This window comes from Taudactylus pleione, unplaced genomic scaffold (genome assembly GCF_031769625.1).
Source record: "Taudactylus pleione unplaced genomic scaffold, aTauple2 ptg000256l, whole genome shotgun sequence".
NCBI classification, from domain to species: domain Eukaryota; kingdom Metazoa; phylum Chordata; class Amphibia; order Anura; family Myobatrachidae; genus Taudactylus; species Taudactylus pleione.
The window spans coordinates 14,775,445-14,788,797 of NW_028284658.1; the positions used below are offsets into that span (position 1 = coordinate 14,775,445).

Below are 13,353 nucleotides of genomic sequence, written 5' to 3' on the forward strand. Positions count from 1 at the left end.
CTTAAGGTCTCCTGCACTGGTAATGGTGGTTTTTAGTGTACAGCAGGCCTGGCCAATCTGTGGCTCCAAGTCCCAGCATGCTTTACCAAAACGATGGGAGAGTATGCTGGGATTTGTAGTTTTACAATAGCTGGAGAGCCACAGGTTGGCCAAGCCGGGTGTAAAGCAAAAACACAGTGGCACAGTAGCCATAAGAAAACTAATTAGATTATAAAAGGTAACAAACATTTTACATGTGGCAAAGATGTAGTCATCACATCCTTACAGCACTGCTTCTAAACCAGAGAAGATACTACAGTGAAACAGCCCTAAGGGGACAACACAAATCATGTGCAGCACGTCACCAAAACAGAAAAATATATGTAATTAAGGTTTCATTTCCTAAATTGAGTCAATGGTTAAAACAAGCTAGACACCTCTTAGGGACTAAGGGCCTGATTCAGACCCGCTTGCAAGCGGGTCGATGGTGGGCTCTGCACACGCGTAGCGTCCGCACTGCACGTGCGCAAGCCCCGGAGCGAGAGAGAAATTCTCTTGCTCCGTGGCTCACTACAAAAGGGGCGGCTGTCGATGTTGATCGACAGCTCACCCCCCGTTTTGTAGGGGTGGCTTCACAAACGGAGGCGTTCCCAAGCGAACGCCTGCCATTTGTGGGCGGCCCCACTGACATCACCAGTGATGTCAGTGGGAGACGACTCTAATAGAGCCAGAAGCTATCTGGGGCTTGCGGCAACGAGACCCTACCACAAGGGTCTCGTCGCAAGCCCTGATGGTCGCAATAGTCAAGACCATCATCCTGGCCGCTCGCAATAGCTGTGGGTGGTCACCCACAGCTAAGCGAGCGGCCAGGAGGCCGCACAAGAAAAAAAAAAAAAAAAAACACCCAGATTCAGAGCGTCCGGCTCTGAATCAGGGCCTAAGTGCTACATTATGCATTAGCATGGCAAGATTAGTAAGCATTAGAAATAAATACCTTCAATAAAGGTGGTTTAACCACTTAACTGACAATTTCTGAGGGAGTTTTTGGAAAAAAAAATATAAAAAAAATTTATGGACTGAATTAGGTCAAGAACATCTTTTTAAAACTTATCCAACACGATTTTATAAAAAAAAAATTAAACACTGTATACCATAAAAATAGCAATTCTTATGGTATACTGTAATGATGGCCATTGACAGCTGTACCATCGATGGGCGATGGATTCAACCATCAATAGAAACCATTGATTGTTTGAGACCACAGCCATAGATGTTTCATTAACATCGGTTTGCAAACCATCAGTGGTCGGTGGCCATCCCTAGTATACTGTATAGTAATGATAAAAATAAAATGACCTATAACATCAATGTTAAAAATAAATAAAACCAGAATATTTCGGATGATGCTGACACGTCATGACATGACCTGGTGTCATGACTTCACTGTCCAATGACTGAACCCTCCCACACCCCTACCGGACCCCTTTGTACGCCGCTGGACCGGCAGGTCCCTCTGATATAGGTGGCTGCTGGAAGATTAGCTTCCTGCAGCCGCCTAGAGGGCATTTCTGACTGGTCGCATCAGATGCGACCATGTCAGGGAAAGCCCAGCCTGGTGTGGTCGCATCTGATGCAACCATGCCAGGCAAGTGGCAAATATCTGAGCAACATCCAGTATCTCAAAGTCCTCAGAATGCCGAGTTGAGAGGCAGAATTGAAAAGGTGTCCCTCCTGGGGCTGTACAACTACCTTCTCCAAGTGCTTCGCTGCATCATAATATTTGCATAGTGGTTACAAGTCTGCTGGTAAGACTACTTATATTATACCCGACGTTACACATAGCAAGGTTTCTGTTCTCACAAACGTTCTGGCTTAAAAAGGCACATTACAGCTAATAGGAGACACCAACAGACTGCTGTATTTGTAGTCTTAGTGAGAATCACCTGGGATAGAACAGCTGTAATTTCTACTCCAGATTCTCACTACCCTGTACACTTCATACTTTATTTATAGCACATGGGAAACTACACCCATGGCCACTGATCTTTCCCAACAAGTCCCTCTTGGAAATTTAAGAGATAATGGGGAAGATTTAGCAAAGTTTGGAAAGAGATAAAAGTGCCAACCAATCAGCTCCTGTCATTTTACAGACTGTGTTTGACAAAATGACACCTAGGGGCTGATTGGTGGGTACACTCTCTCCACTGTTTGATAAGTCTCCCCCAATATCTGGATAGTTTTTATTAAACCCAGGTTTTTCTAGCAAGTGGCATCTGGACCAGCATCTAGGTCGAGGGAGAGGGCCCCGGGGAGAGCGTACCTCCCCCTGCTGTATGGATCCATCCGACACACTGACATATCAAGGCCGCCACCGTTATCACCCCCAGCTGTCAGGATCCCTGTCATGTTCCGGTGGTCTAGTTGGGGAGGCAGTTTACCTGGTTCCTTACTAGAGCGTCTCCTGGCAGGTCTCCACCGGCGGAGGCACGGACTGCCACGTGGTTCCCAGTCGTCAGCGGGGAACCACCTTACCTGCATCCCCGATGTTTGCGGTTGCAGTCCCAGGATCAGCGTCATCCCGTTGACCCCCGTCGATATAACCAGTTCCCTCACTGGGGTTGCGGCACCGGCGGGGGTAGACGGAGCAGCAGTACGGCCATCCGGACGCCTAGTGCTGCTTACTCATCATAAATTTTAAAAAAACAAAAAACAAAAACAGTCCCCTGTTCAGTACGGTGCACTCCTGCGCACCAAACAAAAAACTGAATGCCTGGAGCGGGGTATATATGGAGGAGGACACAGTGCATTCTGGGAGCTGAAGCTTTAACTGTTTGGTGCCTGGATCACTCCAACCACATACCCCAAGGTAACCTCTGTGGACCCTATGGAACCCTAAGAAGAAATTTGGAATTATTCTAATGCAGCTACTATTACCAGTTATGACAGAATTGCAAACCTTCGGTTAGAGGTGACAGTCTTAATTCATAAATGGCAGGTAACCCCAGAGCACTGAGGGAAAAAAAAAAGGGGGGGGGGGGATGTATCAAACCTGCTAAAGGGGACATGTAAAGTTACACATAGCAACCAATAAGCTTCGCTATTATTTTATAGAACGTACTAGATAAATGATAGCTACAATCTGACTGGTTGCTACAGACAATTTGTGCACTTATCCTATTTAAAAGGTTTGATACATCTCCCCAAAATAGCCAGTCTTGAAGTCCATCAGTAAAAGTATACATTAGTTTCCAACTTACTCTCAACAGCGTGTACTGCACAAAGGAGTAGGCAGGGAAGAAAAGAGAAATGTATTCTTAATTATACAACAGTATCTGTTACTAATGTCACAGAGCTTCCCTCACACAGCAAGTGCTTAAGACAGTGGTTCCCAAACTGTGCGCCGTGGCACCCTGGGGTGCCTCAGGTTGGTGGTCCAGCATCAACTCTTTTAATTTATGGTCAATGTAATTTAAATATGTGGACAAACAGAAGAGCAAACCTATCGCCCACTACATTGCTGAGCCTAAGGATGACAGGTCAGCACAATTTAACTTCACTTTACAATATTTTTTCTGAATTACTCGATAAAAAAATTTTGGCTTTAGGGTGCCGTGAAAACAATGCTGATACTCTAGGGCGCCATGATTCAAAAAAGTTTGGGAACCACTGGCTTAAGAGATTAGAGTAAAGACAGATTCATGAAGGGCTTGGTATATATATTTAGGGGCATATTCAATTAGGTGCAATAATTCGCGTTTGGCAAAAAGCGTTCTCATGGCGTAGTTACCGCTGCATTCGCCAACTTTGATGCAATTTTTTTCACGTACTCAATGCGCACTCCCTCTTTTCGCCCTATCCAATTGCAAAACACGCAAAAACGCATATGTGCAATAATTCCGCATGGCGAAACTAGAGAAAAGTACAGTACATTTTGGGGAAATCAGTCTATATCCCATAAAAAGCCTAACTGACGCTGGAAATCAATATAGAAGTGTATTGATAGCCCTAATACAAGTATTTTGCCTTCTTAAAGTGAGTCAAATGGCTGTTATACACATATTTGCAAGTGTGGAAAAATTATATAAAGCAATTTTTTTTAGAAAAAATAATGACTGTAGTTAAATTGGGTGTACATTAAAATGGGTGCTAGTATATTTGTGACTATAAAGTGCAGTTTTAACAAATGTTAAAAATACAACTGCTGCAGCCTCCTGCAATCCTAAAAACACCTGTCCCCCAAAGTACCCAACACTTTTTACATTTTCACCCCAAAAATGACATGACATTATTAGGGGAAATTAAGCGAATTTTAATTTTCTTTGCCTAATTAGGCATTAAAGGAGAGGGGTTGTCCAAAGGGTTCTGAACCAAGTACCCACATATGTAGCCAAAAATAGAGGATTTTGCACATTTTATCATCTACTCTGAGATTGTGAAAAATTTTTGCCGGTTTCTACCTATGGAGTTTTTACATGTGAGCAGTCCAGCAATTGGATAGCGCAATAGTTTTTCACCAGCAAACGCTTTTCACCAAACACGACTTTTCGCACCTAATGGAATATAGTCCTTAGTATTCTGCCAATAAAGAAGTTGCCCACTTTTGGAAACCCATCCTTCTGTGTAAGCCCTGCCACAGCCCCATAAATGATGTGGGTGTGTGCTACTCTACCGTTACCTGCAGCTGGAAGCCAGATAACAATGATCATGCAGAAACAACAGCAGACTAGAAATACTGTGCTGATTAGGATGCATCCGGTCCTCTGAGCTGTGACAGCTGCACTACATAAAAGTACTGTGGCGCTCGCCGGTGGAAGCAACTATGAGAGAATCCGAGGACAGAAACCCCCTTCCTGCCCATTTGCTACATTCAAATACATATATGAGGAAAGCGTGTAAGACATACTGTAAAGAATTCTTTGGGTGACTGAGAAAAGACAAGACTTTAAATGCACATAGTGATGTCCTGTGTATCAACAGAAGGATTACGAGATACTGGATTAAATTATGTGAGCTCATAAGGGTTACTTGGATTTTAGACGGGACAGTGACTTAAGGGCTGAGTGGTAGAATCGGAAGGTGTGTGTGTGGTCTGCCTTAGACACAGAAAGAGAACAATGTGAAGACTGCGCCCAAAATGGATCTCAGTTTTGAAGCTGTGATCAAGACACGTCCAGACTGAGTGTAAATATACAGGTTCTGTAGGTTATTGTTTTCTCCCATTACTTACATATGGAAACTAATCCATTTAAAGAGCACATATGAGAAGATGCAGTAGTATTTTTCTTTTTGACAATTATTTTCTGAGATGGTAGTTTTCTTTTTAAAGCGCTGTGTTTTTATATAAAACAATTATGGACAAAGCCCAGGGGGCTGTCAGCACCACAAAAAAAACATATGACAAGATTGCCTATATTTGTCTCTGCAATTCCAGGAGGGATCCCAAAGAATAAGAAGTGAGGGGCTACAGACCCTTTAAGATAATTCCCCAGCACGTGACGATGGCAGACTGCTTACATTTTCCTTACTACCATTTCTTGTTGACAAACACTGAAGAAAACATTGAAATTTCAAGCATAAAAGTATCCTATGTAATCACTGGGCTCAGCAAATTACAGAAGGAAACAAACGCCCAGCCCAGTGCATAATAAATTAAATGAGAATATAAACAGCATGCTAATATACAAAAACTTTGTTACTTAAAACCCTTAACATTGTGAACACATTTTTAATGGAAAGAGAAACCTGGTTTACAGGAAAACAGTAATGTTCCAATTCTCGCATTCCCCGTACGTTTCCTTGTTTATCTACCTGTTCAGATCCTGCTTAATCTTTACCAAGCTCTGGCAAGAACTCAAGCATGCAACAGTGTATTTAACCTTTAAAGAGTATTACAAAGCTAAACTGTTCATCTTATGCTGTTTATCATTTTCTATTAAACAAGCGTTACAGTACTCACCATGGACATGAGACTGCTGAAAGCTTTTCCCAGGGGCAAAATGAAAATTTCCAGCCACCTAAATACAATGAAATCAGGTGATCGTCTCTGAGAACATGTTCATCAGTTATGTTCATCACATGTATAAAGACTATCCTTTCATCAATGGAAGAACTGATCCTAAACTGTGGTTACTTCACATCGCAGCAGCCACACACCCCTATGCTGCAGGGTAACAATTTTCAGGTCATTAACCACCACAGTTCACATGTACAGGGCAGAATTATGGAATAAGGCCTGAGCAAAGTGTGGACAGAGATTTAGGAAGATACAGTCAGGTGCATAAATATTGGGACATTGACAGAATTTCCATATTTTGGCCTCTATTCACCACCACAATGGCTTTGAAATGAAACAAACAAGATGTGCTTTAACTGCAGACTTTCAGATTTAATTTGAGGGTAATTAGATCCAAATCAGGTGAAAGGTGTAGGAATTACAACGGTTTCTATATGTGCCTCCCACTTTTTAAGGGGCCAAAAGTAATGGGACAAACTAAACAATCCTAAATCTAACTTTCACTTTTTAATACTTAGCTGCAAATCCTTTGCAGGCAATTACAGCCTGAAGTCTGGAACGCATAGACATCACCAGACGCTGGGTTTCATCCCTGGTGATGCTCTGCCAGGCCTCTACTGCAAATGTCTTCAGTTCCTGCTTGTTCTTGGGGCATTTTCCCTTCAGTTTTGTCTTCATCAAGTGAAATGCATGCTCAATCGGATTCAGGTCAGGGGATTGACATGGCCATTGCATAACATTCCACTTTTTAGCCTTTAAAAACTCTTTGGTTGCTTTTGCAGTATGCTTCGGGTCATTGTCCATCTGCACTGTGAAGCGCCGTCCAATGAGTTCTGAAGCATTTGACTGAATATGAGCATATAATATTGCCTGAAACACTTCAGAATTAATTCTGCTGCTTTTGTCAGCAGTCACATCATCAATAAATACAAGGGAACCAGTTCCATTGGCAGCCATACATGCCCACGCCATGACACTACCACCACCATGCTTCACTGATGAGGTGGTATGTTTTGGATCATGAGCAGTTCCTTTCCTTCTCCATACTCTTCTCTTCCCATCACTCTGGTACAAGTTGATCTTTGTCTCATCTGTCCATAGGATGTTGTTCCAGAACTGTAATGGCTATTTTAGATGTTGTTTGGCAAACTCTAATCTGGTCTTCCTGTTTTTGTTGCTCACCAATGGTTTATATCTTGTGGTGAACTATCTATATTCACTCTTGTGAAGTCTTCTCTTGATTGTTGACTTTGACACATGTACACCTACCTCCTGGAGAGTGTTCTTGATTTGGCCTACTGTTGTGAAGGGGTTTTTCTTCACCAGGGAAATAATTCTTCTGTGATCCACCACAGTTGTTTTCCGTGGTCTTCCGGGTCTTTTGGTGTTGCTGAGCTCTCCGGTGCATTGTTTCTTTTTAAGAATGTTCCAAACAGTTGATTTGGCCACACCTAATGTTTTTGCTATCTCTCTGATGGGTTTGTCTTGATTTTTCAGCCTAATGATGGCTTGCTTCACTGATAGTGACAGCTCTTTGGATCTCATATTGAGAGTCGACAGCAACTGATTCCAAACGCAAATGTCACACCTAGAATCAACTCCAGACCTTTTACCTGCTTAATTGATAATGAAATAACGAGGGAATAGCCCACACCTGTCCATGAAATAGCTTTTGAGTTGATAGTCCCATTACTTCTGGCCCCTTAAAAAGTGGGAGGCACATACAGAAACCGTTGTAATTCCTACACCGTTCACCTGATTTGGATGTAACTACCCTCAAATTAAATCTGAAAGTCTGCAGTTAAAGCACATCTTGTTTGTTTCATTTCAAAGCCATTGTGGTGGTGAATAGAGGCCAAAATATGAAAATTCTGTCAATGTCCCAATATTTATGCACCTGACTGTATGTAATCACAAGACTTTACCTTGTTAACTTCTAGAAAGCCATACACCTGACAGCCCTCATTCTTCTGCTCCTGCATCTTCTGACTGAAGCCCTCCCGTTTACACTGCTCTATTGAATCTGGGGTCTTGAACGCCCATCCTTTCCGACGGTAAGCCTCGCGCACATCATCACATGAATTACAACACCTGCAGACGGCATTAAACTTAGATTATGTTCAAATACACAAATAAAGACAACAAACACACAGTGCAGTTATAATCTAATCACCTAAAATCTTCTGTTTCTGCACCATAGCAGCTTTCACAACGATTTGAGTCTAAAGTTTTGGGATCAAACACTACAGGTTCTTCTGTTTTTCCTAGATCTGAAAGCAAAGACAGTTAATATAAGCACAATAGTTTTAGGTCAGGTTAAAGTACACCTATGTAAATAGCCAGTCGATAATATAGCAAAAATCGTCATTATGTCAGGACTCAACAAATTCTTGTAAACTCTAGGAGTCAACTTAAAGTTTAGAAGCCAGACCATCGTCCACAACCAAAATATATGAAAACTTGTATAGATCACCACAACATGCCCCTTCAATGGCCATTAGATTCTACCACATGCCCATATCTGCCCCCAATTCATATTATGCCACTCAGTAGGGCCCAAATTGATATTATGCCACATGATATGGCACAAATTTATAATATGCCACGTAATATTTCCTAAATTCATAGTATGCCACACAGTATGCCTCAAATTCATATTATACCATGCACTATTTCAAAATTCAGTGAAGCCCATTCACAACACTACACACAGCACATGTATGAGAGCACTAGCAAGGTTTTATCTATCTAGAATGGACTAGCTACAGGGGTAGGCAAAGTGCAGCCCTCTGGCTGCTGTGGAACTACACATACCAACAAGCCCTGCACCAATTTGGCTGCTAGGGCATGCTGGGAAGTGAAGTTCAACATCAGCTGGAGTGCCACATGTTGCCTACCCCTGGTCTAGCACATCTCAGACATCTCCATTACGGAAAACAGCGAATTATACTTACCGATAATTCCATTTCTGGATGACAACCACAGCGCTTTTTTTTTTACATTTAGCTTTACAAGTATATCTGGCTCTTGTAAAACTTAAGTCTTTAGGACTAAAATCTTGGTCGCCATAGCGACTGGGATTTATCGAACCCTGCATTATGTGATCAAAATGCTTAGAAGAGAGAACCTGTATGTATGTGCATAGATTACCCATTCCCTCCCAGGTATCCTTCACCTTTTGCCATATCTCCCATACCTCCTGAGCGCTCGCAAGTCAGGATATATAGAGACAGCTTCCCAGGAGCAACTACAGGTATGAGGACTGATTCTCACACCGAGGCCCTGCATCTGCATACAAGGTGTGCTGATTTTCTACGCTCTCCTCCAAAGAGAGGGGGCATAGATATTAGGGTTATTTATCAAATAAAATAAAGCACACCTAAAACGCTCCTTTTTTTTTTTTAAACAAAAAACCCTGTAGCGCTACTGACAATTCGCACATATTGTGTGACTAACTAATGGCCAGAAAAAAGAAAAAGAAAAACACACATCACATCTGCCGCTTTCAGAACTGTCCGTTTGGTTTTTCATGCTGCTCTTTGGTTTCTGTATCTGTGTGCAAGAGATCAGTACTTGCCAGATATGAAACTACTCCTTTGCAAAGCAGGTACAGTTGTGGTAAATTGCCTCACAGTTTATCTAGCCAATAAGCAAATTAAATGCAACTATTATTCACAACATAGGCCTATTTTCTGATTAGTTCCAGCTTCTTTTGTTCATCTTAAGCATTGTCTTATTACATTTCAAATACAGTAATATGTACATCATAGCCTATGCAATAAGTACTCCCAATTGTAACCCAGACATACTGAATTGTTATCAGACCTTCACTTAACTTTTCCTGCATGCCTGTTGCTGTAGAGTTCCACTACATGACAAAAATATTTCTTTTTTTCAATTACTACTGCAGCAGGCTTTATCGCTTTCTTAAAGTCAAGAGAGGACACCACTGATATGGCACTTTAAGAAAAAAATAAACTATCCCTCTGCTTTGTTCCCTCCTGCAGAGAAGGAGCAGATTACAGAGAACTATTAGACATATCTACCTTCTAGAAATAGGGACATGAACAAAACCAAGTTGCTAGGTGGTGGTGGGGGGGGGGGTTGGTCATGAATTAAACCTTCTAAAGAGGACAAGTGGAGATAAGTCACATTTCATGACCAATCAGCTTCTAGCCATAATTTATCTTCATTCCACAAAACAACAACTTGAAGTTTTCTGGCTGCTATGGACAACTTCTCCACTTGTCCTCTTTAAAAAGGTATGATACATCTCCCCCTAGATGAGAATGAGAAGACTAACAGCTGAGAAGAGAGAGTTGCTCATAAGCAGAATGGCTTCAATGATATATATAGATAAATATATACCATGGAGAGACAGAATAGTCCAAAACCCCTACTACTCTCTTTTCTGACACAGAAGGAAAGAGGGGAAAGCCAGAAGACTCAGAGGGCAATTCAATTGTTTAGCGCTGAGGTGGCAAGCAGAAATACACCCACAGTTGGGCTTTTGGGTGCCCAACTCAACGTTAGTTTGTACTGGTTTAGCCACTTTTACGCAGCTAATCAAGGTGTATTTGGAAGCACGATAAGTAATGAGCGTTCTTGGCACACACACCAATAGGCAAAACAATTGAATATCACCCCAGGCAGGTGTCCAACAGTTATGGACGCCCAAAAAGAATTGAAATCCCGAGAGTATGAGCCAACACAGCTAACATGCCACGGAATAGCAGGCCTGCAGTACTCACATCACAAAAATAAGCAAGTAATGTAAATGGTATGCAATGGACAGGTGCCCAAACCCACAGCCTTCTGAGCAAATAAGCTTAAAAAAATGCTTGTATGAGAGATTGTGTCCTACCTCCTGTGTGTGCTTAAACCTACTACTGATGTCTGTAGGAGAACAATGTGTTATAAGATAAAACAATAACCAGTTGTTGCCTTTGTCTTTCCACAAATCAATACCTGCATGGATTTGAAAATAATATTAAAATTATACTTTGATTTGTGTTAATTACTAATAAATTAAATGTGTAACAAAGTATGAACTTAACAGATATAACCTTTGTACAAAAAAAATAAAAAAAATATATATATATATATATAGGTAGAGGAAGTCTGGTCTATATGGCTACAATAACAAAAAACTATTTATCACTGTATTCACTAGGCCAGCGTTTCTCAAACTATGTCCTCATGGAACCCTAACAGTGGTTATCCTCAGGAATACAGTACCACCTGTAGGTCTATTCTCTTAGTCAATTAACACACCTGTGCTCCAGCTGGATGATCTGGAAAACCTGCTGAGGACCGGGTTTGAGAAATACTATACTAGAGAAATTATCCCTTTTCTCTTAATTTTAGGAAATAACTAATAACCTAGGAAAGGAAAAAAAAAATATGAGATATGGTAAGAACTTACCCTTGTTATCTCTATTTCTACGAAGTCCATAGGGTTCCACAGGATACCTTGGGGTATAGGTGTGACGTCAGTCGCAGGGCACCAAAGAGTTAAGCTTTCAGCCTCCCAGGATGCACTAGGTCCCCCTCCTATACCCCGCCCCCGGGCCAAGGCACCTCAGTTAGTTACCAAGCCATAGGCTGGAGGAGGAGAAGGAAGAGAGAGAACAAAGATCTGGACACATACAAGAATCACATTCTCACCAGAGGGAGACGGAAAACCGGTGACCAGAGCAAAGCCCATCTGCAGCACAGGTGCGACAGGGCGGGAGTCCTGTGGAACCCTATGGACTTCGTAGAAATAGAGATAACAAGGGTAAGTTCTTACCATATCTCATATTTTCTACTTCAGGGTCCATAGGGTATCCACAGGATACCTTGGGGATGTCCCAAAGCAGTATCCTTTAAGGGTGGGGACGCTCCTGTGCAGAAAGGAGAAGCCGCCGCCCGAAGGAAGCATCCTGAGAGGCGAAGGTGTCAAACCTGTAATACCTCACGAAGGTATGGACAGAAGACCACGTAGCAGCCTTGCAGATCTGAACTGCCGAGGCACCACGTCGAGCTGCCCACGAAGGACCCACAGACCTAGTGGAATGAGCCTTCAGAGAAGGAGGGACCGGTAGGCCTTCATGAAGATAAGCTTCAGAAATAGCCATACGGATCCAGGCTGCCAAAGTTTGCTTTGAAGCAGGCCAACCCTTTTTACAGAAGCCATAGAGGACAACAAAGCGTCCGACTTCCTAAACAAAGAAGTGCGGTCAACATAAGTCCTTAAGGCCCGCACAACATCCAAAGAGGCCTCACCCACGGAAAGACCCGGTGAGTTAAAGGCCGGAACAACTATTTCCTCGTTAACATGAAACTGGGAAACAACTTTGGGAAGAAACTCGGGCCGAGTGCGGAGCACTGCCCTGTTCCCATGAAAAACCAAGAAAGGGGGTCTACAAGAAAGAGCCCCTAACTCAGAAACACGTCTGGCTGAAGCAACGGCCAGAAGGAAAACAGTCTTAGCTGTTAGCCATTTAATATCCACTGAGCCCAGTGGTTCAAACGGCGGTCCTTGGAGAGCCCTCAGGACCACAGCCAAATCCCAAGGCGCCACAGGTGGAACAAAGGGCGGCTGAATACGGAGAACACCTTGCATAAAGGTGCGCACATCCGGGATTGTAGCAATCCTACGGTGAAACCAGACAGATAGGGCCGAAACCTGTACCTTCAAAGAAGCAAGGCGAAGCCCATGATCTAGTCCCGCTTGCAGGAAGGCGAGAATCCGAGACAGACGAAACTCCCGCGGTGCATAACCTCTCGGTCGACACCACTGGAAGAACGTATGCCACACGCGATGGTATATCCTCGCGGAAGATGGTTTCCGAGCTCGTAACATGGTACGCACCACAGAGCTGGAAAACCCCCAGGACGGCCGTCTCAACAGCCACGCCGCCAAAGACAGCCGAGTCAGGTCCGGGTGAAGACAAGGACCCTGAGACAGAAGGTCCGGTCGTAGCGGCAACCGGAGAGGACTGTCCACGGACAGACCCTGAAGGTCTGAGAACCAGTGCCGTCTGGGCCACGCGGGAGCTATCAACAGGAGCGTCCCTCCTTCCTGTTTGAATTTCCGGATTACCCGTGGAAGAAGGGAGACCGGAGGGAACAGGTATGCGAACCTGAACGTCCACCGGACGGACAGAGCATCCACCAGAGACGCCCCTTCGTCTCTTGTGCGAGACCCGTACACCGGCAACTTGTTGTTGTGCCGGGACGCCATGAGGTCGATTTCTGGAAGACCCCACCTGTCCACCAGTAGTTGAAAAACGTCCGGGTGCAGGGACCATTCCCCTGGATGAACGTCCTGGCGACTTAGAAAGTCCGCCTCCCAATTTAGCACTCCCGGGATGAAG

General features: G+C 43.3%; 1 protein-coding gene across 2 annotated transcripts in view; it reads right to left on the reverse strand.

Annotated features, from left to right (window-relative positions):
- ERGIC3 (ERGIC and golgi 3) overlaps positions 1–13,353 on the reverse strand; it is a 38,424-nt gene that overhangs the window by 16,202 nt on the left and 8,869 nt on the right. For both annotated transcript variants that reach the window (XM_088480673.1, XM_088480674.1), the window contains exons 5-7: positions 8,166–8,262; positions 7,918–8,083; positions 5,936–5,993 (exon numbers count right to left, since the gene is read on the reverse strand). In XM_088480673.1, the coding sequence (XP_088336799.1) occupies positions 5,936–5,993; positions 7,918–8,083; positions 8,166–8,262 (321 nt within the window). The remainder of the gene's footprint in view (positions 1–5,935; positions 5,994–7,917; positions 8,084–8,165; positions 8,263–13,353) is intronic.